General features: G+C 47.1%; 1 protein-coding gene across 2 annotated transcripts in view; it reads right to left on the bottom strand.

The window, feature by feature from the left end:
• Positions 1-12441, bottom strand: part of LOC144168843 (uncharacterized) — a 101713-nt gene extending 89272 nt beyond the window's left edge. The window contains exons 1-2 of one of the 2 annotated variants that reach the window (XR_013322258.1): positions 12311-12441; positions 9814-11401 (exon numbers count right to left, since the gene is read on the bottom strand). Coding sequence is in view for 1 of the 2 variants with exons in the window: in XM_077697831.1 (XP_077553957.1) it covers positions 12311-12325 (15 nt within the window). In the remaining variant the exon portion in view is untranslated. Of the gene's footprint in view, positions 1-9813; positions 11402-12310 lie in introns of those variants that run through there. The other variant, XM_077697831.1, reaches the window with a different exon arrangement.
• Positions 12442-27911: the final 15470 nt, after the last annotated feature.

Here is a 27911-nt window from a genome sequence, read left to right as displayed (position 1 = left end):
CCAAGTAATGCAATTAAAGGACATCGATACTGACACACCCACACAAAAATTACACACTGTTGTACACTGGAATGTACATGCGACCGCAAAAAACACAAACACGCACATACAGTACAGTGCCTTGCATTAAGGCATGTGACATCACGCCAGTGGTCTTCATACAGAGATAATTTCAAAAATATACATAAATGTTAACAAAGTTTAGTGCCACGGAAACGGAGTGAATCAAGATAGCTTATATGTAATAATCAATCAATCAATCAATCTCTTTATTATAGTGCCCAGGTACAGCCGTAGCCTTTGTTCTCGCGCACTTAAGAAAAAGACAGACGACGGCACCAATACATCCACGCGTGAGAAGAACAACAAAATACAAGCGAAGAAAAAAACTAGAATGAAGAATAAGGTCATTTAACAAAATCAATGATTTCGGCACACTAACATTTGAACAATCACGAAACGATAAAACACAGTGTCATAAAAATTTGACAATACAAACGGGCAGATATAGATATATATGAGTAGGAACAGTAACAAAGGCGAGCAACATAAACGGAAATAGGGCAATCAAAATAGAATTAAAACTGGTCGGAACCAAGTCAGGGAGAGACATAAGTCAGAAGGTCGCACATATAAGACCGAAGGGGTGTACGAAACAGGTCAATATTATGGGAGTAGAGATTGTATGTTTCTTGAAGGCGGCGACTGTACTCTAAGATTTACAATAATAATATTATTAATAATCAATCAATCAATCAATCACAGCCGAGGCCTTGGTTGTGGCGCACTGAGGAAGACAAAATGCGGCACTAATATACAGCAGAAACTAACAATATAAACAGTGAACGAGAAGAACGAGCGAAGCAAAAAAAAGAGCAATAAAACCCTAAGGATAATAAAAAGGTATTCCAACCAAAATTAGACGATTAAGAAACTCTAATGGTGGATCAATGGCAAAAGTATGTGGGAAAATGGTCACAGCAGTTGGGTGAAGCAAGCAGACATAAAAACATATTCGCAGATATAGGCGAAAACACAAAGCTTCAATTAAACATGAATGTATCAAACAAAATACAGGAACTGATTTATGAAATTACAGCAACAGAAGATGGAAAGTAGCAGAAACATCACTGTGGCTCCTCGCGGCACAATAAATTGGGTGCGATGGAAGGCAAGTAGCATACCGTAATATATGACAAGTCAATGAAGCAATTACAGCCACAAAGTCACGAATATATAGGACTTACAAACAAGAAACAAGAACTGTGAAGACATTGCACACATAAAAACGACCTAAAAAAACTAACAAAAAAATTCCCCCGCACCTCCCCGAAGGTAATCGTGCAGAAATGCGAATGCATTGGGTGCACCGATGAGTGTGTTGCGAGTAATGGCGTAATTAATGACGAGAGTGTGAACGTAATCATTTATTCATCAGCACCTGTTTGTGTTATCGTTGTACCTGACGGCCACAATCACTGCCTTGTGATCGCTAAAGTGCACGGTCAAAGGGTCTTTGAGAAGCATACGCGCGTCACAGTTTCGCGTAAAGACCAGATCAATGCAACTCCCGTGAATGGTAGTGGGGCACGTGTCGAAGCCGGCAGAGAGACAATGCATAGAGTGCCTGGTCTGCATGTACTCGACCAGCCACTCGCCATTCTTCTTGCGCACGTCAACGTTGAAGTGCCAACCAAGACCAGCACTTGTTTGTGTTATCGTTGTACCTGACGGCCACAATCACTGCCTTGTGATCGCTAAAGTACACGGTCAAAGGGTCTTTGAGAAGCATACGCGCGTCACAGTTTCGCGTAAAGACCAGATCAATGCAACTCCCATGAATGGTAGTGGGCACGTGTCGAAGCCGGCAGAGAGGCAATGCATAGAGTGCCTGGTCTGCATGTACTCGACCAGCCACTCGCCACTCTTCTTGCGCACGTCAACGTTGAAGTCGCCAACCAAGACTATGGGGTCAGAGGGTTTCCATAGCCGCGTCCAGCTGCGCGGCAACGGCTTCTCGAGCGAGGTTGGACGCGAGGTACACGGTCACCACAAAGACTCCGTCTCCGGTGTAGGCAAGGGTGTACAAGTCCTTGTACGGAGACGTGTCTCGAACGGGAGACGTGGAAACGGCGTGCGATATCAAGTTCCCATACACGTTAGACACGAGACTAACACCGCAGTACTCGCCGTCCTTACCGCTTCGAGCAAACTAGTACAGCTCGCTTCAAGCGCATGCGTTCGGCATTGAGCGCGGAGAGATAACACCTGCGGGCGCACGCCGACGGAGCACGACAACCCCCGACTAAGAAATGCATTCGCATTTACAACGACGACGACGACGAAGGCAGAACTACGAGGCGCGCGCTCATGTGCGCTCGCGCTGGAGGAATGCAGGCGCACGCCGCTCGATGGACGCAAGACAACCCCCGACTAATAACTGCATTCGCATTTAAAAATTGTGCCGAAAAGAAGAGTAGTTATTGTATCACAGCTAACAACCCAGTCAAAAACTCCCGAAGGGGACGTTGAAATATATCAAGTTTGCCAGAGTTACAGTGATAGAGACGCTGCACTCTTTGGAGGGGAAAATGGGCGTTGAGTGCTGTAGCATTAAGGAAAGGGAGGGTAAACCTTGTTGTTTTTTGCGAAACACGAAGGCTGACTTGTGAAAGTAGTTCCTGGCATGTGATAATACCATGAAGCAGTTTATATACAAAAATAAGATCTAGGCGGGTTCGCCGACAACTCAGAGAGACAGGTAATGGGAATCTGGTTACTGCTAAGGCAGTCTCGAGAGGCGCAGAGGAAAAACGATGCCTGTATATTGATAGAAATTTGGTCTGAACACGCTCTATACGTTTGCTGTTAGAATGACAGGTTCCATTCCACACGACAGAGGCATATTCTAGTTGAGGAATACAAAGTGTTTTGAATAGTTTCAGGAATGAATTAGGAGACCGAAAGTCCCGTGAAAATCTGCATACAGCACCAAGAGAGCGAAGAGCCCGCCGAGTAAGTTGATCGACATGGGGCGAGAAAGTTGTCAAAGAGCACTCCAAGGTCTCCGATACCATCAACTCTAGACAGGGGGCCGCCGACAGTGGTGTAAGGAAATAAAGGATGTTTGTTTTTCGGCTATAAGAGATGACCTTTGTTTTCTTTGGATTAAGATTTAATCTTTTCTCTGAACACCATTTAGAGAACGAGGACACATCTTTGTTTAGGGAAACACAGTCCTCAGCAGACTCAATACGTTTCAATATTTTGATGTCGTCAGCATAGATTAGGAACGAAGACTTCTTGATTGCAGCTGACACATCGTTTATAAAAATAGAAAACAACAGAGGGCCCAACACAGAGCCTTGGGGCACACCACTTGTTGTAATGTACATAGCGAATAATAATAATAATAATATAATCATATAATAATCAGTCAATCAATCAATCAATCATGTTTATTTACGTGCCCAGGAACAGCCAGAGGCCTGAGTGCTGGCGCACGGGTAGTTACATGAAAAACAAAATACAAGAAACATATAGCAAGAAACAAACAAGCGACAAGACACACACAAGTTGAAGTAGTGAAGATGACAGAAATAAAGCACAGGCGGAGCCTGGGTACAGGTAAAAAAAAAAAAAGATGCCTATGTTGTTCTGCGTGTCGTAAAGGCCACACGACAGGCAGAGCAACAAAGTTTGACAGTAATACACCAAAAACAACGGCAAGAGTGTAAAGACAAATGATAAAACGAACAAATGACAGTTAACAGTTTCAAAAATAGGCAACTATCAGTTGGATAGACAACCGCAGAGAAACCAAATTCCAGAAAAAAAACAACGACAGACATATATATCATAGGTGTTAACATACTGTATTCAATACCGCTGTACGGTAAATTGTACAGGATTTCTGAAAGATGTCAAGGCGTTCAAAGAAGCGGTTGTAACAATTGTATTCTGCGCACAGGAGAATGATTGGAGTTGCGCGCAGCGGTCAAGAACGGGCGATGCGACCTGGTGGGCCTTTGTGGTACACTAAACTCTAAACAGTTAAGCAGGTCTGCGCAAGAAAGGTCACCATGAACAATTTTGTGGAGAAATGTAAGGTCTGCACGCATACGTCTGCAGTTCAAGGAAGGGATGGAAGGAACTATGGGTAAGTCAGAATCAGGCTGAAAACTGTGATTGTGATGACGGTGCTTAAATATGGATAAAAACTTCTTCTGCACACGTTCTATTAATTCACTACTAGATTTAGAGATGCCGTTCCAGGCAACAGAAGCATATTCTAACTGTGGTATACATATAGCATTGTATAGCATTAGAAATGGATCTGGAGAAGAGAATTCCTTTGTAATCCGACAAACATTTCCAAGGCTTCGGAGTGCTCGCCGGGTGATGAGCCTAATATGAGGAGAAGAAGAGAGGGTACTGTCGAAGAGAGAGAGAGAGAAAGACTTTATTGCACGATCCTGCGTGGGGATGGGGAATCAGGAGACCCTGTGAAGTAGGCGGTGTCCTCTTCCCATTCCTGCCTTGGTTAAGGCCTCGAGGGGTATTGGGCCAGTGGCCCGGCTCGAGCTACTAAGCTTCCTCCAGCCACGCAGCCTCTCCCCCGTACCCTTGGATGAGCACGGTAGTGAGTCGCGCCGGCGTCAGAGTGCTCCGTTCGCTCTTGCCGAGCCAGGGCTTCCTCGAGCCGCTGGATGGCTTGCCTCTGCTGCGCGCAGTTCGGCGATGTGATCATTGTCACTACATCTGGTGGGATGTCGGTCGGGGTAGTGTTCGCACTCGTAGTGTTCTCACACGTATCACTCGCGAAAAGCACCTCTAGGTCCCTAATCTCTTCAACCCTTTGCAGAGGAGCTCCCTCAATACTGTAGGAAAACAGCAGACGGTGGGTTTTCCGGCTGCAGGTAACAACCTTTGTTTTAGTGGGGTTTAAAATTAGGCGGTTTTTTCTGCACCAGACCGATAATTCCGACACATCCCTCTGCAAGGCACAGCAGTCCTGAACACCGCTAATGTGCCTAAATAGTTTGACATCATCAGCATAGAGAAGAAAAGAGGAGTTTGTTAACACTGTTGACACATCATTGAAAAAGACAGAAAACAATAATGGACCCAGCACGGACCCCTGGGGTACACCACTTGTTGCAGGGTAAACACTAGACTTTTTGTAGTTAACATATACATAAAATGACCGGCCAAGGAGATAGTTGGACAACAAGGCAACAAGGCTTGCGTCTACACCGGACTTAGCAAGCTTGTTAATTAATAACTGATGGTTCACCACATCAAACGCCTTACTGAGGTCAAAATAAATAACGTACAACTGGCCGTTTTCACAAACTGCAGCCGAAGCCTGTGTCATAAAGCTTGCAAGATTTGTGACCGTCGATCGACCCAAGAAAAAGCCGTGCTGATTTGGTATCACAACGTTCTTGACGCAGGCAGCAAGAACTTTGTGCAGAGCTGACTCAAAGAGTTTTGTGGCGACACAAAGGAGTGAGATCGGGCGATAGTTAGAAACGGCTGACTTATCACCAGACTTAAATATTGGAAAAATTCGAGCGATCTTCCATGCACGAGGAAATGTACCTAAAAGTAAGCAGTTATTATAAATGGAAGTTAAGACAGGCACAAAAATGTTGCCGTAAGCCTTCATGAGGGCTGCTGGAATTCCATCTGCACCACAGGAAAATGATGGTTTCATCCGTTGAAGGCTATCATTGATAATTTTTTCATCAAACATAACTGTGTTAAAATTAGAGTTAATAAACGATAGGCGTTCGTCGTTGCCATCTGGCGTTCGTCGTTGCCATCTGACCTCCAGAATTCAGCCGGTTTCTGAGACGCAGCAGCCTCTAACGATTCTATATAGAGCTGCTGGTCACGCCGGTAGAGGATTTTACAAAGTGAGCGATATCGACTAAACTCCGCTTTCCACTTGTCCAGCCCAGAACGCTTGGCCTTTTTGTGGGCGCTGTCCTTAAGTTTAAGCGAACTTCGAAATTCTTTAGAAAACCAGTGGGGAAATTTGGAAGGAACAGGCTTATAACAAGGGATATATTTTTCCATGCCACTTCTGACGATTTCGGTAAAACGTCGAACCTGTTCGTCAACATCATTGACATCCAAAACACTAGACTATTCAGCAGATGAATAAAAGTGATACAGCCCAGCATAATCTCCACGCTTGAAAGCGTATCGCGGGACTGCACAATTGTCAACACCGCCAGAGCGATGCTGGGTCGCGACCGAGACAGAGACAATAAGAGGGGGGTGAAACTTGTCGGGGTGCACAAGGGATATTTCGTAGGCACACACTTGTACGTTTTTTAAGTTTGAGAAGCATACATCTAGAACATTACCACAAGAGTTTTCTATGCGGCAAAACTGCTGCATGGAGGTGAACGATTGAAAATCTAATAGCATGCTGCATTTCTGCGCTGCATAATGCTTGTTTTTGTGCTCAAAGGAAAGACTGTTCCAGCGAATGCCTGGGGTGTTAAAGTCTCCAAGTATAATGAGCTTATGGTTGGAGTGTGCATTTGAGACATTTTCTATGGATGTGAGTGTTCGAATAAATTCAGAAGGTAATACATCCGGGGATATATAGAATGCACCGATAAGTAGCTTCTCGCCCTTCGTGAGGCCTACCTCAAGCCAGACTGATTCGTCTAGGGTCTCGAGGTCAGCACGCCGCATGCACTGCACTGAATGATCAACGGCAGCGAGAACCCCGCCACCTTTTTGTTTAGGTCCAGTTAAATTTCTGTCGCTTCTAAAGATTTTATAGTTAGAAGGGAAATAGTCGGAAGACGAGATATCATCGGAAAGCCAGGTTTCAGTAATGACAACAGCAGAAAATTTAGAGCATACAATATTTCTAATAAATTCAGAGGACTTAGTTTAGACCTCGAGTGTTCTGATAGTATATGTCGAGACTCTCGTACTTACTGATCATTTTCAGTTATTTCAGAGCTGTGCAGCATACCAGGGTGGACCTTGCCTTGGAACGGCTTCAAAAGGCAACCTTTTGGCCACATAGACGGGTCACTCAGGCGCCTAAAACACTCCTCGTTAACAGTTACGCAAAAAGAATAGGAGTCGTACTTGGTCCTAAGGCGTTTGCACGACAATGGCGTAACTTGCACAGTTGACAAGTGGGCCAACAGTTGAGCAGATGTGGTGTTAGCCGACAGTTTTGAAACAAAGATGGCCCTGGAGCTCGGTGGTCGGTGTACCACAACCAACTGAGAAGCTTCCGACGCACCCACGCGGGGAGGGCTCCTTTTCTTCTGCAAGTTCATCGGCGGGCCATTAAACGCAGTGTCGGACCTAGGAAGCGGGGGCAGAAGGTGGACCGAGGGGGAAACCAAAGTGCTCAAGGCCGTAGCAGGTTCACTGCTGGGCCGGTCAACGAACGGCGAAGCGGTGGTAGTGGACAGGAAGGGGGCTCCTTCACCAGCTGCACCGGCGCGGGTTCGGCGAACGACGACCTCGTAGGGATACCAGACTGCGGTGACGTCACCGGCGGCATGAAAGGATTAGCAGGCTTCGGGGAAGCAGGCGGAGAAAGCGGGGGACGCGCGAGCTCCCCTCGCAGGCAGCGAACCTCCTCGCGCAGGGAAGCGACGATTGCAGCCTGCTGGGCAAGCCCAGCCACATTGTCCTGTCGCAGAAGCCGGTTCTCCTCGCGCAGCTCGGTGACAACATCCCCGAGAAAAGAGAGGCTGGCGCAGGCTTCGGACAGGAGATTCGTCAACTCAGCTACCTCTGCACGTAGGTCCGCTGAAGGGTTGAAGCTTGCTCCGACAGGGGACGCCACTCGTTTGGCCGGGATGTTCGCTGGCTCACCGTCTTCGCTGGCTTGGTCACCAGGGTCGCTAGGCCTAGCGGGTGACGCCGCAGCCACACACAGATTGCAGACGAACGGCTGCTCACCGGAGATCAAACGCTGCAGTTCCTCGTCCGGAAGAACAATGCACTTTCCGTGCGCACGGCGTTTACACGCAGAACATCGAAAAAACGCCTGCCTGCCGAAGAAAGCGAGGCAGCAGAGGAGGCACTTGTCCTTACTGGGCGCCATCATGCGGCGAAAAAAAATAATAATAATAATGACAATTATTATCAATATGTGGGGCGCGAAAATAAAGTAGCCATAGGCGGCGTCCTATCTAGTTACGCCACTGCGTTTTGTTAAAACAGGCGGCATGCTGCGGCAATCGTCTAACGATGCTTCGCTTTACTGTTTTTGTTTTCTTTATCCCCTCCTGCCTCCACCCATATTACATGGCCCCGAATGACAGCCTTACGTTCAACTTATCTTTCTTGCAGATTCACACAAGAAACTAGAAGACAAAATGGGCCCTTAACCCAAATATCCTTCTGGTTATTCATAATTTAGCTGTGTCAGGCTACGAGCTCAACAGAACAAAGGTTAGGATACTAATAGGTTGTGAACCATATGTAACACACATGCACAAAAACACTATGCCTCAATGGGGTATTTTCCGTTGTATGTTGTTTAGAGTTAAAATGACCTAACTTGTAAAGAAATTACCAGCTTAAATTTCTACTGTAGGTACGTAGGGTATGTTCGTATTACTCCAAAGGCATGCGACCTTCGTAATTGCGCAAGGTTGATACAGCTCAACATAGTGCTGAAAACTAGCTCCGTTAAATAAAATGAACTGAATATAAGGAGCGAATTTACAAGAATTTTTTTTTTCTGCGGGCCGGTTTCCTTGCGAATACAAGCGGCAAAGTTGGCTTCGTGTTTCACGCGGCTCATATAATCCAGAACCTCCTCGGTTCTGTAGAACGTAAGGGAATTGCATAGTGATATTGAAACGGGAGTGAAATTAGAATAGTATGACTGAGGCGGCACTGCAAAATTGTTCTTATGTTTTGTATGCAAATGAACCAAACATATCAGAAAATACGGGGCTATAAAATAAACTGAGCGCGTAACTGTATGATGGGCACAAACAAGACTTCAGGGGAATTTCTAATCACAAAAACAAAGGCAAATTTGCATACCTTTTATCTATTTATTCTTAAAATCACAGCTTCTGTTAGAATTCTATCGCTGCAAAGCCGCTTGGAGCTGCAACCAGAAAAGGTTATTCCGCCTCTCAGTTGCATTTGACGGGGGCACTTCTATGTAGGTTCTCGATTCTGTGAGAAACAGCAGCATGTCGCTCATTTCACATTCGTGGATCTGCTCCTTTTTGATGAAGATCAATCCGTCATGACGTTCGCTGTCAGACAACCTGTGTTGAGCGAGGCTCAGTTCAAACATGCACCAGCGGCTGCGGCAGAATTCAGGGCTCAGCACGAAGAGGGAGACGCGGCTCTGCGAAATGGCTCGGCATATATTCTCGGTGATGGGAGTACCCGGTATGAAGTCCCTCTCGGCGACGCAAACGCGAAAATTGAGAAGAGGCGATTCGAGTTTGGGCAGCAGAACGTCGTGAACCCAATCTGAGTCAGAGGCATGGTAGGATATGAAAGCGTCCCATGCGTAATTCCCCACGTTCACTTGCCTCCTGTAGCCTTTGATGCCAACTTTGAGGTACAAAGATATATATATGAAGTACCAGCGGGATTTGTAAGCGCCATAAACAAGCGTGGCGGAAACGATGATACAAAGTATCCCCGGAACAACGTACACGCGATAATAGTCCACACCTACGCACTCTTCCTCTCTCCATGCAACGCTCCGAACGGGGTATCCCTCTTGTTCCTCTGGAACCTTGCAGGCCATGCACTCCGCGCACTGCACTTGGTGTTTGTCAAGAAAGTTGTGAAGGTTGTTGAGGTAGCAACTGTAGCAATCCCAGGGATTGTAGCTGAGGCTCACGTTCTTTGTGCCGTTCAGGTCGAGAAACATTTCGTTGTCCAGCCATGCGAGCTCATTATGGCTGAGATCCAACATTTTTAGTTTAGTCATCCGAGAAAAGGTTGGCGGCGTCCACTTATTTATTGCGTTGTGCTGGGCGAAAAGCTCATCTAGGGAACTGTTGAGAGGTTTGTCCACACGGAGTTGTTGAATGCTGTTGAAGGATATGTCAAGCACTCGCAAGGACACCAACTGTATGAGTATATTTGTGCCATGAAAGACCGTCAGGCGGTTGCGGTTCAGCTTCAACACTAATAACCTTGTCAAACCTGCCAGCGTCGCTTCATTGAGCTCTGGTATTTTGTTTGCCTGCAAAGAAAGAACCTGCAGTTTTTTCAGGCATATAAATGGGGAGCCTTGTAGAATCTTCAGGTCGCACCCGTCCATATGTAGCTCATGCAAATTCGGGAAACCACATAGGTCACGATCACGTAACAGTGTCACCTTGCTGCCACTTGTGATTAATTGTTCAGCACTGCTCTTTCTATTACGGCTGCCGGGCCAGAAGTTAAACTCCACTTCAGGAGGAACATTTGTGTCAGACATGTTTACACATGCCAGTGTTTTCAAAGAAAATATTGCTTCTGGTATACCGGGGAGCTTCGTGCCTGTCAGAGAAATTTTCTTAACCGACGGAATGTGGTCAAACGCCTCCGGATGAACGTTCTCAATCGGAGATTGTAAAAATTCAAGATTCTGAATACTCTTCATGGGAGGAATATCGTTGAAGGAGATGCTGTGGAAATTACATCTGTAGAACGCGAAATGCCTAATAGGTGTGACCGCGACAAACTCCAAAATCTCCGTGGGGATTTCTTCCCATGTCTCATCAAACGTAATAACTGCATCAGTGGAGAAGAAGGAAATGTTCCAGGGCATGGTGGTATTTGCGGGAGCACGAAAATATTCCGGACCCGGGAATGCGTAGAGTAACGGGTCAGCAACGCTGTAAACGCTGAAAATGCCGCTTCTGTTGACCCGCTTGCTGTCACACATGGCGACAGCTACCGACGGGGGCTTGCCGAATGTCACGTCAAATGTCATCTGCTGCATAGATAGCTGCATTGAATACCAAAGACGCAGTCCGAGGTTGCTCTCTTTTGCCATCTCGATGTGATCGGAGCTACTATTTAAATTGTCATGAAAGTCGTCCCATTTCTGTAATCGCACACGTCGGAGAGACAGGCAGACTGGAGCACATCCCTGAGGCACAGGGCGAACGGCATCTTCTGAAACCAGTAGTTGCTCCATTGTCATTATATCGGTATTTGCAGGATCAGACCCGTTATGAATAGGTGGCTTGACATGAATGTGACAAAGAGCGTGTAGATGGCCGTTTTCATCGAAGCTCAAGTTGCAGTTCTTGAATTTACGGGGGAATGTCGTCCGGTTCGTGGTTTGCTGGCAGGGCAGATAGGCCGAGATTCCTTCTGTTGAACATACCCAGATCCACAGAAAGAATGCATGCGTCTTCCAACGTATGGCAATCTGGAACAGTTACGAATGCAGATGTCAAATAACTAATGTTTTAACCTGACGAGTACTGAATAAAATAAAAACGGGTGCGATTTCTCCCTCGCCAGATGTCGAAGCACTGGGCGTTTCAATCGCAAAAAATAAAGCGGTGATTTCGTTTTGCATGACAGTCATTACCAATTTCACTACATTTGACTGAGAGTTTGTTTAAACGCGTTTGTTGAATGCGCAGGCCTCTGTTTCTCTAGACCTGCACTTTTCTTCAATATTTCAACCTTTAGCAAACAACCATGGGTACTTCAGGTGTAGAAACTTGCCGTTGTTTGCTACGCAACAGATTGGCCCAGTACATGCACGTTTGTTTCCTAAGATCCAACTCGTACACTGAAATCTAGTATTATTGGAGTACGGCACTTTGTTGAGAAGTCCCACATAGTACATGACTTAAGCAATATCTGTAAGATCACCAATCTCATACAGGATTTTCAAGGCTCTAGCAAAATTATTGAGCCTTGATCTCGTTTGTAAACGTGAATTCTTTCTCCCATTCCTATAGTTTGGAGTGATTGGAATGACACCAACACTACAGTGTCTTTTAGGTCAACCCACCTTTAAACGTGTGAGGAATTGACGTAGCACCGTTCGAAACGTGAACCTACCATACTTGGCTCTGTGCACAAGAAACATTGTTTTGGTGCAGAATGTATTATACAATGTAAAACTACAACCGCAAATAGTATATTTTACACAGAGATATCACCGATGCGGTTATGTCGCTGATAGGTTGTGAATCCGAAAGAATGTAGTCATACTATATGCGCCCCATCAAGTCCTTAAAGATACGGCTGGGAAGACTTTTGCTTACGCGACTACATATTTAAGGTGACGTAATAACAAGAATAAGAAGTGGAATTTACTTACACCGTTGTACTGCATGACGTTCGGCGACGACGTATCCTGAGCAACACTCCTCTCAGTTTCTGCCAACGATAAAGACAAGAGTTGACCCCATAGCTTCTATTTTATCGCGCAGTGAGCTCGGAGCGGAAAACGACATAGAAGAGGGAGCGAAGAAATGTTTGCGTAAGTGGTGGTTGGTATGAGCGTTTCTTTCCGGGAAGATAGTGCCGCGAACTAGGCATTCGGTTTGTTTGTTTATGTTTTGTTTTTATTGCCCGGCCGCGACCGGCTGTGTTATCTGTATCCCAAGGAAGGCGCGTGTTCCATTCCTTATTTTTATGCCGCACGGGTTATCTCATTCTGATACGGAGAGCGTTTCGCCCTAACGTCACCAGTCTCGAATAATCTTTTGGTCTACAATGTCCTAGATATAAATCGACGGTTCAAGAAACACTCGCGCCGAAAGATAAAAGCATCCAGAGCAGACGCCGCGCTATTCCGATCGCCTGACGAGGCAGTACGACCGCCCAATAAATGCGCTGGTTTCGGAGACGACTGGTGGCAGTGGTATTAACTCTGCCACACTACGCAATACGATTCGTGTAGTGGTGGGGGAGGAGCTGCGAAACTTTTCCCGACGACGCCACAATCTCAAAACGCTTCCCTCACTGGCGTGATCCGGGAAGAAGTCCAACACGCGTTGGGAACTTCTATGCCGTCCGAATCCAACCGCGAGCCACAGGCTATGACCTACTCTGCGGCTGTTCGTCAACCCCGCCCTGCTCCAACCCGTCGTCAAGAAGCTCCGCCGTACCGCCGTCCACTGTCGCCGCCGACCCCACTGTAGCCGCCGTCCGCAGCCTAAAACCAGACGTCCTGGAAGACCGACATTTGGCGAACCGCCGATAATCGTCCGCTGTGCTAACACTGCGGAAAGGCCTATCACATCTATCGTCGTTGCCCATACAAGAGACTCGGACTGCGTGATTTCTTCATCGACGCACCTCGCCCTCTCCCTGGGCAACGGCCACCTGAGATCGACGCCCAAGCAGCCGAGGCCGATTGCCAATGATTGGAAACCCCATGGGTCCTCATTGGCTTCCGAGCCGTCGGCAACTCATCGGTAACTTGGCTGAAATATTGAGTGAGCGCCAAGCAAAACGGCGACCGGAAGTAACGTCACACGGAAGGCTCATCGGAAGCCGAGCTTCAGCTGACGGATAAAAGCGCATTTTGGCCTTGAGCTTGCCGAGCCCGTGTCGGCGACGGTTAGAGCGGGTGAAAAAATCCTCCCTGTTCTGTGGGTGAACAGGCCAGAACGCAGCAAAAAGTAGTTACCTACAGAGCCACAGCACCGGGCCATGAAACAAAGCGTACTTAAACTGAAGTGCAGCGTATTCAAAATAGCGTGAGATAGTGTTACGCGTTCAGTAGGAATGGGTCATTTGTGTTTCCTAACGCAACGGTGACCGTCGAACTACTTCAGCGTTGTGCCTTTGCGCGTTCTTTGAACCCGCGGCAGGGCCGGTGGATGGACGCGTTGGCATTGAAACTGCGGTAGTACTCCTGTACGTGTCTGTGAGGTACATTTTGGTGTTGCTGGCTCTGTGAAGTATACCTGACTGGTGGAATAACATCGTTTGCCTGCTGTGGCAGCCGCTGAAAACGTATGTCACCATTTAATTTTCCTTGCGCGGTGCGGGAGAGCTCGCGCTCGTTGCCGCTAAAACTTCAGCTGTCGTTTATAACAACTGGCGCCCGTGAGTGCTGCTTAGCGTTGTTGGTTCTTGCGAAGAAAAAAGCGGTCACATACATGTACTTCCATTTGTGTGACGGCAGTTCTAGCTATCCTTTTTCCGGCTTTGTGTTTTCCGAACAAGCGGCCGTGCTCCCACTGCAGGTTCACGACGTTCAGCATGCGTTGAAGCAAGACTCGTGTGCAGTATACGTGTTGCGGATGTTCTAAGCTGACTTACTTAAACTCTAGCTATAAATGAAGCTTCCGTTTCAATATTTTCTTGAGCAAAGTAAAGATACTGTCGAGCGACAAAGTAATTACACTGCCGCTGGGCTTCTCCGTAGGTTCCGTTCGCATCTGGCGCGTCTGACGAGGTGTGAGCGACGGCGAGAGCAACACCGTAACCAGTTTAATGCTTTATTTGTGGCTTTGTTTTGTTACCCCTCAAAATATAACGCATTCAAAGGTCACAAGGTTTGTATTCAACCTCCAAGTTGGCATAAATGCCTTGCAAAAAAAAAAAAAACCTGAACGTTCCTGCGTTCCGAACTCATTGTGTAGTGCGTTGCCTTGTAGTCTCTGGGTCCCGCGTTGTTAGCGAACAAAACTTACGCTGATAAAATGTTGACGGCACGACATTTCAGTCGCGATTAAATGTTTATGGGGTACAGTAGCCACAACAAAATTTCGCGGAACCGCTGCCGTGTTGCTTTGTGTATTGGACTTTTTTAAATACCTTGCGTGACTGCAACAAGAGTGAAGCCCATTTTCGGTTAAATTCCGGACTGCTTCCTGAAGGACGAGCCAAGAACTGCTACCGTAGAACGCAGTATTGAGAAATTAATAGTGCAGTACGTTTTATGTTTCATAGCGAGTGTTAACAAGCTAGAACTTTAGGCACGGACATATTTTCACACGGACATGTGGTAAGGCTGGTGCAAAGTGCTGTGTTTAGTAAGCAGCGTGCATTTAGCATTGTAGTGAACTATTTTTTTACTTATTACAGGCGCTACGACGTACAGGTGTTTCCCGTGGACAAGTGGCGGATGCAGCCGAGACAAGCTTTCCAAGCTGGCCTATTCTACAATAGTGCTGTTGAACAACATATCGTGATCTTGGCAGGTCGGAGAATTACCGGAGATAATGGTCCTGTTTTCATTTACCTGAATGCTTCTGAGCAGTTAAACGAAGCATAATCGGTTCGCGCTTCATGAGCGGCGCTTTTTAAGTTTTTTTCTCGACTATTGTGTGTGCTTGCTTTCGTGTTTGTGTTCGTATTCTTGCCACTGTTAAGACAGGTTTCTTGTAAATTTGATATGCATAATAAAAAAACTACAGAGAGACTCGGCGTGTTGTGTTGCTCAATTGTTTTTGACAAGTGACGTAATTGCTTCGCAAAGTAGATGCAGTTTGCTTACTGTGTCTCGCGGTCCCATTTCTGTTTTATACATGTCATTGTACAAAAAATTATTTAACGAGTGTGCTATAAATGAATAATGCGCACTCGTTAAATAATTTCCTGTACAATGGCATGTATAAAGCAGAAATCGGGCCGCGAGGCAACTCATAAAATAGGCATTGGTCATAAGGACTGGCCATAAAGCCAAAAATGTGCATGAAAATAGCCTGGGGTCCACCTATAGGCAATATCATGGCAACATACTTTGCCAAGCGTTGTCCAATATTGGCCTTCCAGAGCTTGGCCGATTGTTGGCTTGTCACCTTTCCCAAGCACCAGCCCATGATGGCGGCCGAGGTATTGCCAAGCTCGGACACATTGGCCACTGATGATTTGCGATGCTTGGTATTTGCAATTTCTGCTGCTTGGGCGGCTACCGATCTCAAACCAGCCGTGGCCCAGCCCGTTTCAACCGTTCGCCGTCCCCTAGCCATACCAATCGCCGAGCCGCCGTAGCAAGGCTGACTTCGTACGTGGAAGGTCCCCCAGCCCACGCAGGGAAAACTAAAGGCAGAACCTTCTGGAGGTGAAGTTGCGCAACGGCGGAAAAACGAAAACCCTCCAACGACGCAGGGACTCGCTGAAGACCATGATTCACGACATGCCCCGACGACCCGATCTACCACTGACGTGACTCCCGAACATGACGACAGCAAAACGGCGCGACGCTAACCCGACATGACCGAACCTGCCGAGGAGAACACGACGAAGACCACGACGCACAGTGCCCGACCGTCAACACGCACAAGCCGAGATACGACGCCACGACGCACCCGGAATTCGAAGTAGGTAGCTTCGGAGGTTCAGCTGTCCGTCAGCGGCTTTGAAGTAGTCGCCCTCATAGACACGGGAACCGGCTACTCAGTCATGAGCGGATCATTTACGTCTAAGCTGAAGAAAGTTATGACCAGATAGGACGGTCCGCACATTCGCCCAGCAGGAGGCCATTTCGCGACGCCAAGTACATCGCGCGTCACCATAAACGGCACAACATACTCTACAGCGTTCGTAATTTTACCTAACTGCTCCCGCGACGTGATTCTTGGAGGGGGCTTTTTGACGGACAACGGTGCAATAATTGATCAGACCATGTCCATAACTTTTTCCTCCGATCCCTCCATGACGCCGGAACCGAACACCGAACACCGCGCTGCTGTAAGGATCGCCGATGATCATGTCACCCTGCCACCCCGCGCAAGCTTGATCATCACCGTCTACTGTGAAGATGCTGTTCCTGACGCCGACGCTATCGTAGGGAGTGACCAAAGGTTGCTCCTCGACCGTGGTGTCTCCGTCGATAGAGGCATTGCGCGCTTTAAGCAACGCCAATCCCACGTTTGGTCACTAATTTCACCGACGAGTACCAGCATTTCAACAGAGTGGCTGCAATTGCGTTCCTCGAAGAAACGCAAGAAGCAAGTGACGTTACCACGGTTGCCAACTTTGAAAGCGCACCCGAAGATACCTTCAAGCTTTCGAATCCCTTCGACGTGAATCCGGCATTACCGAAAGAAGAACGGAAGAAATTATTGGATTTGCTGCTTCCCTACAGAGAGTGTTTTTCGTCGAAGTCGAAACTACGTCAGACACCTCTAGCGAAGCACCGAATGATAGCCGAAGATGGAGCATGACCCACCCAACAGTCACCGTACCGCGTCTCTCCACACGAGCGGGAAGCCATCCGGACTCAAGTCGACGACATGCTCGGCGACGACATTATACAGCCATCGAAAAGGCAATGGGCTGCGCCGGGACTATCCGAATGGGCCAAAACGCGGGTGGACCGTACGACTTGGCTAGTAGGGGCACTCCTCAAGGGGCGGTCATTTCCCCCCTTCTCTTTATTAACTTGTCCCTCCTGCCGGTCGCCCATGCACTAAGGCGGATCCCGCATCTCCGTTTTGGTGTATACGCGGACGATGTCACCCTATGGGTTGCTGGGGGAAGCGATGGACACATTGAGAGCACCCTCCAAGCAGGAGCAGATGTGGTATCACAACAGGCATACCTGGCCTTAGGTGCTCATCTACCAAATCCGAGTTACTGGTGCTTCCACCAAAGAAAAGAACGGCTACGACACCCCAAATCACCATCCAGTTGCAGGGCCGCACGGTCCCGCAGGTCCCTAAAATTAAAGTCTTGGGCCTTACCATGCAGCAGAACAGGTCTAACTCGGAGGTCATTAAGCAGCTGAGCTCCCACGTGGACCAGCTCATTGCTCTCCTCAAAAGGATCACAAATCGAAATCGTGGGATGGACGAAAGTGACCGGCTTATCCAAGCCTTCTTTATTCGCCGACTTTTCTACACTTTACCTTACATTAGAGCCAGTAAAAGGGAACTGGATAAAATTACTGGCCTCATTAGGAAAGCATACAGGGCTGCCCTTCAACTTCCCCCCAACGCGTCCACCGACAAGCTTAACAAACTCGGAGTGTATAATACCGCTGAAGAGCTCATTGAAGCTCACCTGCGCTCTCAGAGAACACGCTTAGAGCTCACTCGACCGGGACAGCAGATTTTCTCGCGGCAAAACATTGCGGTCTCGCAGCAGACTCAGGAGTCATTACCTATCCCTGCTGATATAATTCAGCAAATAATCGTAAGGCCTCTACCTAGGCACATGTTTCCTATTCATAATTCGGCACGACGCAAAGCAAGAGCCCGGTCTCTCGCCAGGCAGCTCAGAAATATTTCGGAAGTAGTATACTCTGACGCAGCGGACTACAGGCGTCACGGGGCATACGCTATAGCGATCACCGGTCAAAAAAGCACTGCTCCACTCAACACCCTCACAGTCATAACCACCTCCTCTACTGTGGCGGAAGAGGCGGCAGTAGCCTTAGCCCTCACACATAGGCCACATCCGGTAATTATAATCACAGATTCAAAAACGGCCGTTCAAAATTTTGCCCGGGGACATATCTCTCCCACGGCGCTCAAAATTTTGAAACAAAATCCACCAGAGGACTCAGTGGTGCTCATATGGACCCCAGCCCACACTGGCATGGAGGGGGATGAAACTGCACACGCTATGGCTCGCGAACTCACACACACTGAGCCGGCGTGAGTATCGTTCCTCACCACGGGGTGCGCTCAGCCAAAGACCGACTAATCACATTTAATGACATAACAGAGCACTACCGCCTCTCGCGTCGACAATTTGCCCCGCCTCATCCATCCCTTACGATAAGCCAGGCGCGTATTTGGCGGCTCTTGCAAACGGAAACCTTCCCAAGCAGAGCTCGCCCCACCACATTCGTCCGACAGAATTCACTTCGTCAGCATGCCCCCTGTGGGGGAGCATGCCTCACTAAGTCATTCCATATGGCAGTGCCCCCAAGACCCCTTCCCTCTAATCACCAGCAGCGAGCAGTGGAGGGAGGCGTTGGGTAGCTCCGACCGGGCTACACAAGAAGTCCTGGTCAAAAGAGCCACCGAAGTCGCTACCAGCATTAGGCCGTGGCTAGCGCGCTTCTCTGACCACTTGCTGGAATAAAGTTTTCTCCTCCTCCTCTAGAGACCGGCTACTGGCAAATTGAAGTGGACGAGAGAGACCGAGAGAAGACTGCATTTATAACCCCGGACGGCCTATACGAGTTCAAGGTGATGCCCTTTGGGTTGTGCACGGCACCAGCAACGTTTCAAAGAGTCATGGATACGGTGCTAGCTGGCCTGAAGTGGCACACCTTCCCCGCATACCTGGACGACGTTGTGGTATTCGCCCGGACTTTCGACGAACACCTTGCAAGGTTGGAGTCTGTACTCGAGGCCGTTCGTACGTCGGGGTTAACGCTGAAGCCTGAAAAGTGCAGTTTCGCGTACGAGGAGCTCAAGTTTTTGGGCCACGTCGTCAACGCCGCAGAAGTCGTGCCTGACCCGCCAAAAACTTCAGCCATAGCGAATTTCCCAAGACCCAAAGGCAAGAAGGGCATGCGAAGATTTCTCGGACTGTGCGCATACTACCGGCGCTTAGTCGGAAACTTCGCACGCATTGCAGAGCCACTCACGCGCTTGACGAAGGATTGCACCGCTTTCACCTGGGAAAACGCCCAAGAAAAAAAATTGCCGCGTATCTGCTCCTTTCTTTGCAAATGTCGACAAAAGACGATAGTATTTACCCACTTTTGCCAAGTAAATACCTCCCTTCGCTTTCCCGCTCACCTCTCATGTTGTTCCTCTTGCTCCGGGCTCCTCCCAAGGTAAAGATGTCAAACGTTTGTTAAATCGTTTTAAATTTACCGCGTTCCGCTGCTCCAGGCGGGGTGTCTATGCCAACGCTGCCGTACGGCGAAGACGCGCTTAAATCGAGGCACCCTACTTTAACGTTTATAGAACCGTGTTTTCCTACTACACGTGCGTTGCAAACAGAACATGGAACCTATCTAGTAGAACCTTTCGTAACTGTTGCCGGTTGATTTCTTAGAATGGCGCTAGAAGCTATAGTGGCGTGGGTGACAACAGGCAACGGCGGAGTGATTTTTTTCTGCAGTTGACGAAGTATTTATTTTCGCAAAAATCAAGCATGTATGACTCTTTTTAAAGGAACACTGCAAATATCACATCTATATTAATTAGTTGCCTTATATTTGCGTAATGTCTTGTTCTTCTTCAACACTGTTGACAAGTATGAACATTACGCCGGATTTAGACAGGTAGATTTAGCCGTGGCTATATAAGAATATTGCGCTGGCATTGTTTTACATTGGCCGGGTGGCTGAATCGAGTCAGAGAGAGAGAGACAGACAGACAGACATACAGACAAAAATGGGCCCATCTCCACGCGAGGGGGACTCGAGTAAATGCGTCGCATAGGGGTGGGTGTATTGCGTTAACGTTTAATGTTTGGGGGTTGGTGCTATCACGTGTACACCACGCAGCTATCACGCCGCTATCTCGCCGCTGAGCCGCCAACGCACGCCGCTGACGACGTAGTTTGAATGAGTCAAGGATATAAGGCGCGTTCGTAGCCTTTGATTCTGTGTCGGTTTTGTGGCGCAGTGGGAAGAGCACCATGTACCTCGCGTTCCGCCCACAGGTAGTGAACGCGTTGTGTCAGCAGCTTCTTGACGTAGTTTGAATGAGTCGAGGATATAAGGCGTGTTCGTAGCCTTTCATTCTGTGTCGGCTTTGTAGCGCAATGGGTAGAGCACCATGTACCTTGCGTTCCGCCCGCAGGGTCGTGGGATCGAAACCAGGCGCCGGTAACTGTTATTTCTTTTTATAGTGTAGGGGGCTGGGGTGCGGATTTGTTGTTGAGAGCGAGGAAGGTAGCGTGATGCGGGAGAGGAGGAGTGGGGGAGAGGGCGCACCTGCGCGCTGAGCTGTTGCGGACGGACGGCGGACGCTACATGTGAGTTGAAGAAATGCTCTGCATTTAAAATTTCTGGGTTTAAGTAGCCCAAGAAAGACTATCGTCTTTAAAAGCATTCTGCGAGCTGCAACAACGCCTGCAAAACCCGCCAGTGCTCGCTCATTTCGACGAAAACGCCGAAACAGAAATGCACACGGACGCCAGTGATGTAGCCTTGGGTGCCGTCCTCGTCCAAAAGCAAAGCGGTTGCGAGAAAGTAATCGCCTATGCCAGCCGTGGTCTGTCGAAGGAGGAAAATAACTACTCAGCCTCTGAGAAAGAGTGTCTCGCTATTATATGGGCAATTTCAAAATTTCGCCCATACGTGTATGGTAGACCATTGAAGGTTGTGACAGACCACCATGCGCTGTGTTGGTTCGCCAATTTGAAGGGCCCCTCTGGGCGTCTTGGGCGGTGGAGCTTGCGCCTGCAACATTTCGCCGTTGCAATCGTCTATAAATGCGGCAGGAAACACCCCGACGTCGACTGCCTGTCGCGCGCTCCCGTCGATCCACCACCACAAGACTCGGATAAAGACAGCGCGTTCTTCGGAGTCGTGACAGAGAGCGACCTAGCCGCCCAGCAGCGTGCCGACCCCGACCTGCGCGTCATGATCGACTACTCAAAGGACGCAACGTCGCCGTGCCAGAACCTTCAAACGCAACTTACCTGCATTCAGCCTGAAAAACTCCGTCCTCGTGAAGAAGAATTTCAGCCCCGGAACGAGAACGAATTATCTTCTTGTCATCCCGGCAGATCGTCGACGAAATTTCGGAAGCGTGCCACGACGACCCGTCTTCCGGACATCTCAGCACAGCTCGCACAATTGGAAAAATCAAGGCGAAGTACTATTGGCCCCGCCTCACATCCGACGTCACCCACTACGTCCGGAGCTGCCGTGACTGGCAGCGACGAAAAACGCCGCCGACGAAACCCGCCGGACTTCTGCAGCCGATCGCCGTCCCATCGAGGCCCTTCCAGCAGATTGAAATGGACCTTCTAGGGCCGTTTCCTACGTCACGATCTGAGAACAGATTGTCGTAGCGACATACTACATGACGCGCTACGCAGAGACCGCCGCTCTTCCGAGGGGGACTGCACAAGAAGTCGAGAAGTTCTTCATAAACCAAGTTGTGCTGCGACACGGCGCCCATGAAGTCCTAATCACGGACCACGGAACGGCCTTTACTGCGGAGCTGATGCAAGGAATCTTACGCTACAGCAACACGGATCACCAAAGAACGACGACGCACCACCCCCAAACGAACGGACTAACGGAACATTTGAAGAAGACGATTGCGGCTATGCTGTCCATGTACGTCGACGATGAACATAAGACCTGGGACGAAGTGCTCCCGAATGTCACGTTTGCGTACAACACGGCTATCCAAGAAACTAGGCAGATGACACCGTTCGAGCCTGTCTACGGAAGACGGCCGACTACGATGCTTGACGCCATGCTTCCGCATGTATAAGATGACGACCTCTACCGCGACGTCCAAGGTTACCTTCAGCGTGCGAAGGAGGACCGCCAGCTCGCTCGAGTTCGTACAACGCAGGGTGTCGAACCGGAATTTTTTCGGGTTCGGTTCGGGTTCGGGTTCAAGCCTTTCGGGTTCGGTTCGGGTTCAGTTCCAGAGCACCATTCCGTTCCGGTTCGAACCGGTTCGAACCCGTTGGAACCGGTTCAAACGGGTTCAAACGGGTTCGAAGAAAAAAAAGTAGGCGTCTTTTTTATGTTAATTTTTCGTGCTCGTTTTTCGTTTCCTTATCAAATCGGCATAACAACAAATTCATAATGAAGGTTTCTTTGCCCAAATATTTTGTCTTCGCCAAACTAAAGCGACCCTGCAACACGTTTTTCAACTTTTGTCTAAATCTTGAGTGCTTGCAGAAAGTAGTCAACCAACGCATTATACATGGGGTGGCAATGTGCCTCAGCCAAAAATTACTGTTCTCTCCTCGTCAGATAACATAGAAACTTGCTCAAAATATTTTTCTCTCCTTCCCGGTCTTCGCAATCTTCGACCGCTGAATGACGTCATTACAGCGGTGTAGCGGCTGTTTGCCGGCTTTCCTTAAGTTGCAGAAGAGAACGCATTTGATAGCCATCTAAAAAAGCCACAAAAGCGAAATACAAACGGAAGGTGTACCCACAGCGACGAGCAAATCACGCACTGTTGCTCTGTGCTGGCAATAGCTATAGTTTCCGCAGTTCTTCCAGATGCGAAGAAGATCGAAAGCGTTTTCGAAAGTGTTTATTTATTTATGTACTGCTTTTTATTTATTTATTTATTTATTTACCTAGTTATATTTATTTATTTATTTATTTACTGTTGGGTTTAACGCGCCGTCGCAACGCCGACGACAAGGCGCGCCATAGTGGAGGGCTTCGGATTAATTTTGACCACCCGGGGATCTTTACGTGCCACGAAATTTCGGACACACGGACGTTTTCGCTTTTCGCTTCCATCAGAAAAGCGGCCGCCGCGACCGGGAATCTAAACCGCGTCTGTGTGCTCATCAGCGCCGTACGCCTTAGCCACTGAGCCACCGCGGCCAGTTTATCTGAGGTCTAAACACCGTAGAGCGCAGTAGGCAAGACAAGGGACGAAGGGGGACACGGACGTCCCTTGTCTTGCCTACTGCGCTCTACGGTGTTTAGATGGAGTACCAACTAGCTCGTACCCCTACGTTGTTAAAGTATCTGAGGTGTTGAAGAGCTCCTTTAACTGTACCCGCAAAATGTTTTCTATGGTAGTGTGACGAGTATGTGGCGCCGACTGCCAAGCGTGGCAGGTGGTATTTAGAAAAATTTTCTACTGCTCATCTTTTATCTGCTAACAGAGCTGTTAGAAAGAAAGAATGGCTCTAAAGACTCATTGGACGGCTGGTATAGGACGACATTGGATAGGGAACCACTGGAGATAGGAACTTGCTAATAGCCCTTCAGCGACTGGTGACAGCGATTGGGCTCCAGGAAAGATGATAGCCGACTGAAGTCACAAGCAGCAGTAATGATCACTTGTAGAGAGAGAGAGAGAGAGAAAGAAAATGAAGTTTAATTCAATCAAGACAATGTTTAAGAGAGGCGTCCTCATTCGAGGGGGCCGAATCGACAGCCGTTTCCATCAAGAACAACTGATCTTCCAGGGCGCAGCTGGCCATGGCTGTCTCCCAATTCTCTATGTAAAGGTGAAGGTTGGATGGATCTACGGCACACTAGTCGCAGCCGCTTACTATGTGTATGAGGTTCCCAGGCTCTCCACAGAATCAACGCAATGGAGAGAGTTGTGTCCCGTCAAAGAGGTGAAGTCTGGCGTTGTGTGGGAAGGTGTATACCCACAGGGTGCGGAGTAATGTTTCCTGGTTAATCGGTAGCGATTCGTGCGGGGAGGAGTGCGTTCTATGGAAGAGGCCAGAGTGCTGAGTAACTTCTTGGTCTGTGACTGCAGGATGCATGCACTCGGGTCGGGCTTCATCAGCCGCCGGCTAAGCGAGTCAAATCTCGAACCACGAGGTTGGTGATCTTGTTTGCCGTTGATGCCCGTATGAGCTGGCGCCCATACAATCGTGACTGGTCTCGTTGGTGGTCTCTGGTTGAACATCGGAAGTGTTGTAACATGCAATCGACCGTTGGCAAAGTTGGGCCACGCCTGCTAAGGGTCTGTTATGAGAGTTTTGGCGCCGCTTTGGCTAAGCGCATGTGCTATCGCCGCTTCCTCAGCTTAGAAGGGCTGTGTTCGGCGGTTGAGATGCTACACCTGTGGGAGGCTGCAGAACAGTAACACAAAGAGAAGGTACTGAAGAATGCTATCGGGCGGCTCTTGCATCAAACCAGTTGATCGTCCCTCCCTTTTTTTCTTGCAGTTTAGTTTCTTTCCGACTGTCTCCCCTTATATATACACACGTTTTGAAAACTCTTTGATGAATATACAATATGCATTAGGCAATTAGTTATTAACTTTAGTCCGAGATGTCAATTTTAATGCAGCAACAACATAATTTTATTTATTTGTAATATACTGCCAGCCACCTGTTGGCAGCCAAGGCAGGAGTGGTTACATATTGATACATTCAGCACTGTGGTGCAGCGGAGAACTCGCAATACGGGCATAAAGAAAGACCTTTTATAGCATTCAGGCGGTCCTCACATAACTTTGCGGCTACTTTGTGCGTGACAAAATTTCCTGATTGGTCGAGAAGGAGAACGCTGCAAAATTTCCAAATGCCAAGGACCCCAAAGATATCATGTTTGGTTCGACCGTCGAATCCGCCTTAACTGACCCACTAATTCTTTTAATCAAAATTAATCAACACACCAGTCCCAATAATTCACATTAGCTCATTCACTCACCTAACTAATTTCAACTTCAACTTCAACTTTATTGAGCATTTCGTACATAGAAATGTGAGGACAAACACAAAAAGCTGCAAAACTGCCGCTTGACGAGGTGTTGGCACCTAACGGTTGGCGTGGCAGAGCAGAAACACGAGTTCGAAGCATACGAACAAGAAATAATCCTAAGAAAATAAATCTCGCCTTAACATGTCGATATTACATACAAACATAAAAGAAAGCATTAATACGCACTATAGCTCACAGTTTGTAAAAGATACTTATTAAATGATATACATACACACATATAGGCACTCATAGGTACATATATACATATAAAGGTTACAAACCAAAACAGGGTACACAGGTACATAAAAAGAGAAATATTGGATATGTACGGAACCTGTGTAGACACAAAAAAAGCAAAAGACAAAACTTGAAGAAAAAGTCATGTTATATACAGGTATGCATACACTCATCAAAATCTGCACTACAGAAGTATCCACATAAATAAATACACACAATATTGGCAAAAATCAGTGTACGGTACTTTTTAGATGCTAAAGTTTGCAGGGAATGAAGACAATGCCAATAAAACGCTTGAAAAATATTACAAGTAATTTTGGCTAAACCAAGGCTGCCACGAGAGACAACGCTTAATAGATTGTCAGTTAAAAATGTTCTATGTTCAGCAGTAAACGTTTCCTTAAGTCTCACTTAGAAATTGTATTTATAGCTATGCCACTCTCGGCTAGGTTATTTAAAAGGCGGGCAGTTCGAGATTGCAACCTATCATTGCCATAATTCGTTCTTGAAAACGGCACGAACCATGTACTCCTTCCCCTAATATCGTACGGTACGTCCAACGGTTTTCTTAAACTACATAGACTTAGATACGCTGCACCGTTGTGTTGCAAGCTATTTTTATACTTTGTTAGAAGATTAAAGTTGTAGATACAGTGGACAGGAAGCAAATTATACTGCAGAAATAGTTCGTTGGTGTGAGAGTCATATGGTACAGTTGCGATATGTCGAATGGCCTTTTTCTAAAATAAATGCAGCTTATTAATATTTTTTGCGGAACTGGTTAACCATACGAGGCTGCAGTAATTGATGTGAGCTGTCAATATAGCATGATAAAGAATAAGTTTAATATTTGATGTAACCACAGGCCGTAACCTACAAAGCACCCAACACGCTCGAGATAAATTAGTGCAGACGTGATAGACATGGGCATCTCATTTTAAATCTTCTTAAAAAACAATGCCTAAAGTTTTTATTTCACTAACTATACAAATCTTTTCAGATCCGATGTACAAACTGAGGTTTCTGTCAACAGATCTTTGAGCTGGTGAAAATAACACCGCTTTAGTTTTCTTAGTATTTATTTTTAACGAGTATGCTTTAGTCCATTTGTGAAGCTTTCGGAGGGTTATATTTGCTAAATGCAAAAGCTGAGTAGTATCACACGATTGAAAGAAAATGTTGGTATCATCTGCGTAAATAATAAAAAGCGCAATGTCAGTAATTTCTACGATATCATTCATATAAATATTGATCAGGATTGGCCCTACAAGACTGCCTTGCGGAACTCCAGCCCTTACTTCTTGTGAAGAAGAGTTGTGTTCCTTTATTGCTACGACCTGTTGCCGGTTACTTAAATAAGATTGCAAAAGAGTAAAGCCCCCGGAACCCATAATGTTGTCATTTTTAAAGCAATGTTAAATGACTAATTCTATCAAATCCTTTGAAAAAGTCTATAAATATAACTAAAGTTACCTTCTTTTCTTCAAATCCCTGGATTATTCATGCTTTTTCCGTTAGTAAAGCTAATTCGTTGGCATATGTTTACGAAAACCGAACTGTTTTGATGATATAATAGAGTGTTTGTCACAGAAGGACACAAGGTGTTTCGCGATTACTTTTTCTAGCCTTTTAAAATAACTGGAAGTACAGAAACTGGTCTATAATTGGAAAGATTCGTTTTGTCCCCGGATTTAAACAGTAGCGTGACCTTAGCTTGCTGCACCTTTTTTGGAAAAACACCAGTAGTAAGGCATAAGTTATATATATGGCTAAGCGGCGATACAAGAAGGTCCAGTACAAGCTTAATAGGCCGAATGTGAAGCCTATCGATGTCTATGGCCTTGCTATTTTTTAGTGACAAGAAGATCGACCATATTTCCTGAGGCCTTACCGGAGAAAAAAAGGGCTCTGTGGGGGTTAGAATCCTTTAGGAAGCTCATAGCGCTTTCATTGTGGGAGCATTGCATAAGATTCGTTAAATAGTTATTAAACTTGGTTGCCAGTTCTTGACCCTTGAGTGGTTTATTATCTACTGTCAATTCAAAGTCGTCGTACGGGGGTTAAGGGGGTGCAAAAGTTTATTCAATTCCCGCCACATGACATCCCGCCGGGAGGAAGCCTCAGAAAACACATGTTCGAAGTACATTTTTTTAGTATAGCGTAAGAGCTTTGTCACAAAGTTTCGCTACTTTTGAAAGGCTACAAAATTGTCCCTGTTCTTTGTTTTTACAAACTTATGGTACAATATATCTTTTTTACGGATCATCTTCAGACATTCGTCTGTAATCCATGGTTTCCTTATATTATTTTTCTTGACCATCTTAAGAGGAAAATACTTTTTATATGCATCTTTATATGATTCTAGAAAAGTATCGTAGGCATCATCTGCAGTGGTGCACAGAAGTAAAGGGTTCCACCAAATAGAGGG

Source organism: Haemaphysalis longicornis, unplaced genomic scaffold (assembly GCF_048455015.1).
Source record: "Haemaphysalis longicornis isolate Haplotype H1 unplaced genomic scaffold, Haemaphysalis longicornis Haplotype H1 scaffold_2, whole genome shotgun sequence".
Taxonomy (NCBI): domain Eukaryota; kingdom Metazoa; phylum Arthropoda; class Arachnida; order Ixodida; family Ixodidae; genus Haemaphysalis; species Haemaphysalis longicornis.
This window is presented reverse-complemented; position numbering and strand designations above follow the sequence as displayed.